The 6,648-nt window shown below is 35.8% G+C and overlaps 2 protein-coding genes across 3 annotated transcripts in view; one reads left to right on the forward strand and one right to left on the reverse strand.

The window, feature by feature from the left end:
• The window catches only part of LOC111397384 (tubulin beta-1 chain), a 4,661-nt gene extending 1,924 nt beyond the window's left edge, over positions 1-2,737 (forward strand). The window contains exons 2-3 of the mRNA XM_023024284.1: positions 1,307-1,576; positions 1,795-2,737. Of these exons, the coding sequence (XP_022880052.1) occupies positions 1,307-1,576; positions 1,795-2,474 (950 nt within the window). The 3' untranslated portion in view covers positions 2,475-2,737. The remainder of the gene's footprint in view (positions 1-1,306; positions 1,577-1,794) is intronic.
• An 806-nt stretch (positions 2,738-3,543) lies between these two features.
• Positions 3,544-5,746, reverse strand: LOC111397385 (protein PXR1-like). Of its 2 annotated transcripts, none has more exons than XM_023024286.1 (3): positions 5,388-5,746; positions 5,162-5,287; positions 3,544-5,071 (listed from the first exon to the last, which is right to left on the reverse strand). In XM_023024286.1, exons 1-3 carry the CDS (start codon positions 5,628-5,630, stop codon positions 4,997-4,999), a joined length of 444 nt encoding a protein of 147 aa, XP_022880054.1. In that variant the 5' UTR covers positions 5,631-5,746; the 3' UTR covers positions 3,544-4,996. The 2 variants fall into 2 exon arrangements, with proteins under 2 accessions (XP_022880054.1, XP_022880053.1); XM_023024285.1 differs by having other exon boundaries at positions 5,162-5,293; positions 5,388-5,742.
• Between the last annotated feature and the right edge of the window lie 902 nt (positions 5,747-6,648).

Here is a 6,648-nt window from a genome sequence, read left to right on the forward strand (position 1 = left end):
TGTTTGTGGGGGGGGGGGGAGGGGGTTGGGGGGGGGGGTATTTTTAAAAATGGAATGTTTAAGCCTTAAGGTTTCGTATGTTTGGTCAGTGTTTGTCTGTTTGAAATGATGTGGGAAAATGTGTGTTTAAAAAATGGATATAATTAAAACGGGGTGAATTTTGTTAAGAATAATTCTATTTGTAAAGTATAGAATGTACCAAAAGTTGTTCCCCCTCTCACAATGCACGTGTGACCCGAACGAATATAAAATTTTTCAAATGTGGTCTCCATCCCTTATTGTGAGTAGTAGGGAAATGATTAGGTAAAAAAAATTTATGTACGTGAAGCATTGTCCGTTTGTTGAAGGTTTGATTAAAATGAGAACTATGATTAAGAATGGAAATGGGGTATTTTTTAATTTTTTAACAAAAGTAGGTGTTTTGTATAACTAATTTTCTTCAAAATACTTTAATAGAATGATATTATTGGCCCACTTCAAGTGGCCTAGCTCAAACTTACATGGGCTGGTCCCACGATCCATGCTGGGCCATTGCAATTTTTTAAGTGATGGGCCTGATCCAGCACATTAGACGTAGGCCATTTCAGTGCACAATTACACCCACCACCTTGATGTATCTTTTTCACTTCCAATAATGCTATCTAGTACCAGCAAGAGTCCAAATTTAATTTTTCAATGAAGTTGGGATTTGATTCATTGGACAATTAATGGTGGTGCTAGATAGCATTATTGTTTTTCAGGAAGATAAAGATTATGGTAAAAGATCGAGCATAACTTGAGAAGCTAGTAAATCACTAATACATATTACTTGACTATGGTAGAACACTTTGAAAGGATATCTGAAGGTCACTTTCAGATTCTCAGTTAAATTAAATTATTAAAGACTCGTATGGAAGCTCAGTTATTTACTTTTTGACATGCTATAAATTGATGGTAGAAAGTGTTTTTGAATCATCAGTGTTGTCTATATTCCTAATCATTTCAATATTTTTGTTTGGACGTCCGTGCTGCTTTTGGTAAAATTTTTGACGTGGGACAGCACAATTCCAGTTTGCTTTCTTTGTTACTAAATGAAGCTTGCCCAGTGATCTTTTCACCGTCAGAACATACTGGTTTCTTGTTGCATATGCTTTCAGTCAGTAATTTCATTTGAGAGAGAAGCCTGTATATTAATATCTATTTTTGCCAACAGGTCATAGCTAGTCGTTTTTGCAAATTACTGTTCCTTATGGGAGCTGGTCAATGAAAACTAATGTAATACATATTTTAACTGATATGCTTTCTCCAAATGGTTTTATGTTGGCAGGATTTCAAGTGTGTCACTCACTTGGAGGAGGGACAGGTTCTGGCATGGGTACCCTCCTAATTTCCAAGATAAGAGAAGAATACCCAGACAGAATGATGCTCACTTTCTCTGTTTTTCCATCACCAAAGGTCTCGGACACTGTCGTAGAACCCTATAATGCTACACTTTCAGTGCACCAGTTGGTGGAAAATGCAGATGAATGTATGGTTCTTGACAATGAAGCGCTCTATGACATCTGTTTCAGGACCTTGAAGCTTAGTAATCCAAGCTGTGAGTATCGAACTTATCACTTCTAGAACAAAGAAAATTAAGTGCATGTTAGGTTAGTACTTCCAATTAGGACTGGACAGTACAATGATGATAATAAGATGTTGGCTTTTTTGTTTTATTTTGTTAAACTGTCCAGTACTCTGCCATCTTTCTACCAAACCTGTTGCAAGTTTTTGTGTTTTAATGTTTATTCTGTTTGTAATATTTCTTATTATTAGTTGGTGATTTGAACCATCTGATCTCGGCAACTATGAGTGGTGTAACCTGCTGCTTGAGATTTCCCGGTCAGCTGAACTCAGACCTCAGAAAGCTCGCTGTGAACTTGATACCTTTCCCGCGTCTTCATTTCTTCATGGTTGGATTTGCGCCACTCACCTCACGAGGATCACAGCACTACATCTCTCTCACTGTCCCGGAGCTAACTCAACAAATGTGGGATTCAAAGAACATGATGTGTGCTGCTGACCCACGCCATGGCCGCTACCTGACAGCCTCTGCCATGTTCAGAGGGAAAATGAGCACCAAAGAGGTCGACGAACAGATGCTTAACGTGCAGAACAAGAACTCATCATACTTCGTTGAATGGATCCCGAACAATGTGAAGTCTAGCGTTTGTGACATCCCACCAACTGGCCTGAAAATGGCATCCACTTTCATAGGTAATTCAACTTCGATTCAAGAAATGTTCAGGAGAGTGAGCGAGCAGTTCACGGCCATGTTTCGACGCAAGGCCTTCTTGCACTGGTACACTGGAGAAGGGATGGATGAAATGGAGTTCACTGAAGCTGAGAGTAATATGAATGATCTGGTAGCAGAGTACCAGCAATACCAGGATGCCACTGCAGAGGAAGAAGAAGACTATGAGGAGGAGGGCGATGAAGAGCACTATGAGGGTTAAAACGTCAGCGACATGTTTGCTAAGTAGTACTGATCAGTACTTGTTACATAATATGCCACAAGTATTTCTTGTGATCAGTTGTTCTTTCTGTGTTGTCTACTACCAAGTGATGTAATGGTTCCTTTCTGAGTACCTGTTCGTTTCCATCATTTCCATTCCAATGTTTGTGTAATGTTCCAGTATATGTCTGAACATTGGAATCGTTTGATGTCTATTTAAAATTACAGAATGCCATACAGGAAAATATTGCAGCTTTTACCTCATTTTTCTTTTTTTCCGTTTCTTTCTTTCTTTCTTTCTTCTCTTTTCTTTTCTTTTCTTTTTCACAGGAATAAATAGAAATTCTAACCCTATAACCCCAAAAAAGTTTGAGAAATGGAGATATGTTTTTTTTCCCTTGAGTAGTTTGCTGAATTTTTGGTTAAAAGGTGAAGAATCGCATCAATTTGGAAATTCACATCTTATACAAGTAGCCACAAGATGTCAGGAAACCCAGAATCTGTTGGTGAATAATGCCGAAAGATGTAGTGGAAATTACACCACTCACATTGTTTTTATAAAATATTCAAATTATACTATCAAAATTTTTTAAAGCCAAAAGTACTGTACTTTTTGTTGTAAGAATAAGAAATGCAAAATCACACCTCTCATCAATTAATATTTTAGTTGGCTTCAATCTCTCCACCAAACACGCCCCAACAATCCTGTTATCTTTCCCAAAAAAATCACCAAATCGCATCCTTCCTCTTTGAACCAAAATCAAGAATAAACGTTGTCCTGAAGAATTTTACCATTCCATCACACTCATAACTATCTTCATAGTCCAAATTCTAGGTATTACCTCATATATTCTGCCAAGAATCGCATGCTGGGAGTATATTATCCAGCAGAAGATCAACGTGATGGCAGATACATTCGATAAAAAAATTGCTACATCACACTTGGGCACTCAACTATAGAAGCATATTTGCGAGAAGGTTATTGAAGGTCACGAAACTAACTTCGATCTTGTAACATGGAGCATTAGGAAGGAGAAAGAGTTGAAGGACATCATTTTTTTTTTTTTGGTATTTTTTTTATTTTTTTTGGGAAATGGGAAATGCTAATAGTCAGGCTGACTTTTCAGTAAAGTATTATTATATGTATCGCAAACTGAAAGTGATTATTGAAACCAAGAACAAAAAAGTAATTGAAAACCCTTTAAGAGTTGACAAAACCATTAAGAGATGTATACAAATATTCGCCCAACTTTTTGAAAAATTCCTGCATTCTTTCTCCTGTTTTCAATCAACTTAAAACAGGTTAGTGCATATGTAAAATAAATTCGTGCACTTAACAAAAATATCATATATATTCATACACTCACATAAATAGCATTCTGGATTCTGGACCGCTTGCTTCTGTGAACAAGAATTGTTGATTGCAAAAGAATACAGTCTACAGCTATCCACATGATAGGCAGCTTAAGTAATTCAGCCGATGCATCTTTAAAGTATATAAATAACAACAGTCTATCAATGTAATCTAAGTTGAAAGACCAAGGTATTTACATTCTCTATGTTCAGATTAAAAAATAAGAATAAAAAAGGAATCTTCATTTATAATATATGAGGTTCATATAAGTGGTGGTTTTTAAATAACAACAGTCTATCAATGTAATCTAAGTTGAAAGAACAAGGTATTTACATTCTCTATGTTCAGATTAAAAAATCAGAATAAAAAAGGAATCTTCATTTATAATATATGAGGTGAAAACTTCTGACTGAATTTTAAAAATCACCAGTTTTATGAACAAATAGCAACTTAAGTTGCATAAATAGTAAGCTCATCATTACCCATCAAGTTAAACAATATCCAATGCAAATATCCATTTTTATATTGATGATACATAAACAAGGATCAGTCTCGGTACTTCGATACCTGGAAGTGAGACAAAGATCACAGATATCGCCAAAGAAATCATAGTCGTTCTTACATTTTTGGTTCAGACATAATATTAAGAAATATGCAAATTTAAATTAAGGCCATATCAGTGATCATGACAATAGAATTTCTAAGAAACATTCACAGGTTAACAAGCTTAATGTGCAACATCGGGATTGGCTTGGCAATTGAATCTTAAGTGTAGTATCTATGAGGTAACTGATGCATGGTTAAAAAATAAAGAACCTAAAAACTCAAGCTTCCAGCTACATAAACAAAGAGTTAATATAATCGGGTAAACAGAAATTGTTGAACTTTCATAGCTCAATTGTAGTATTTAGGTAAACAGAAAAAGTTAAACTTGTCTGCCTTTGTGTATATAACACAACAAATATATAAAACCCAGAAGAAAACAAGTGCCCAGAAGTAGAAATAATGGAACAATCCGTAGTAAATTTCTTTTGGCATCAACCAGATATAGAAATTCTATTTTCCGAGGAAATTAACAATTTAAGGAAATGAAGGCCCTAGTTTGATACAGCATCAACATCGAATTGGGACTAATGAAAGTTATAAACATGTTTCAAAAGAATAATTCCTCACCAAATTGCGGCCATCTCACTAGAGGGCACTTGATTGTACAGAGTCTCGTAGAAAATTCTCAATGGGTCTCTCTGCAAATCCAATTCAAGACAAATCAGTAACTTCAAAAACCCCAAAACAAACTTTTTATTTGAAATACGTAGGAATAAGGAAAAACTTACTTCCTCCGGAGAATCCCTCTTTTGACCAGGCAAATCATACACTTTCCTTTCCCTTTTCTTAGCATCTTTGTCACTTGCTTTAGCCCCTCTTTCCTTCTCCTCCCCTTCATTTTTCTTCTTCTTTTGCTGTCCCTAACATAATTCGGGAAAAAAAATCGAAAAAGAAAAAACAAACTCATCTTTCAGTAATGGAAAATCGTAGGATGCCCATAAGATAAATCCTTACCTTGCTGTCACAGTTCCTGGACGTCTTTTTCGAGGTGGGCTCCTCAAATTCGTCATTATCTTGTTCTTTTTTCAGTTTCTTTTCTTCTTTCTTGACTTTATTCTGGGATTTTGGTGTGGCATTGCTGTTATTGGCTGATTTCTTCTTTCGGTTTCCAAAAGCTGATGCTATGCTCTGTTCTTCATCTTCATCTTCAACTTGAACTTCCTCTTTCTTCACCGGTTTTGAATCTTCTGACGGCATTTTCCTAACTTTTAAATCAAATATTTTGAATGTAATTTGGGAAAAAGAATGGATTATTTTGATGGTTTTATGAAAGCTCAACACCGGAAGAAGAGAAAGTGAAGGGTTTCTATTTTATTTCAAAAGTTCGACTGGGCTCAGTTTTATACGTTGGGCTGTCCATCAGTATCCTACGGTCATGGGCTTTTCTCCTGTTTATCACTTGGGAAAATTAACCCAAACCCTAAATATAACCTCTACAATTCAAAAGTAAGGGGGTATAGTTTTAATTTCACAAATCAGGTGGTCATGAAGGTTAATTTAATTAATTAATACAGGATAACTAAGGAAATCATTTTAATCTTTAACGATCATCGAGCATCTTTCTACACAACTTTCCTATGACATCATATTTACCCCAATCCTCTGAAAATCTCTCTCTCAACGGCTTGTTCACCTCCGTTTGATTTTTCTTCTTTGTAACAGGCTATTGAGCCATATCTGCATAGAAATACTTAAGTAATTTGGCACATTTCCATTCCATTGTAATAGTTAGGTTGTTGCATACATGTGTATATATACATGTTGGTCCACTTTAGTTTGTATTGTACTGAATAACAGAAGTTCCTGCCATTTGTCTTTTATCTTCAATTCTAGAATCTTCTCACTACAGCTTATCATGGTATCTGAGTAGTGAAGCTTCCCTACAATGGAGAAGGATTCCAATGTTCAAACAGAGGTTCAAATTCAATCCGATCACTGCAATTCATCAATCGAATCACCCGCTAGAGAAGTGGTTGCTAAAGATGTAGCTTTTCTTGTCAGCAAATTAATAACTAATATGAACAATCCATATTATCTTCATTATGGTGACAACACATGGATGCAACTTGTCTCAGTCCTGCTCATTGAAGAAAATTATGCAACATGGAGTCGTGCTATCACTATGATGCTCAGTGTTAAAAACAAGGAGGGATTCATTGATGGATCAATTATCAAACCACCACAGGATGATCTTCTCTACATTTGTTTAGAGATG

This window comes from Olea europaea, chromosome 7 (assembly GCF_002742605.1).
Source record: "Olea europaea var. sylvestris chromosome 7, O_europaea_v1, whole genome shotgun sequence".
In the NCBI taxonomy this organism is placed as follows: Eukaryota; Viridiplantae; Streptophyta; class Magnoliopsida; order Lamiales; family Oleaceae; genus Olea; species Olea europaea.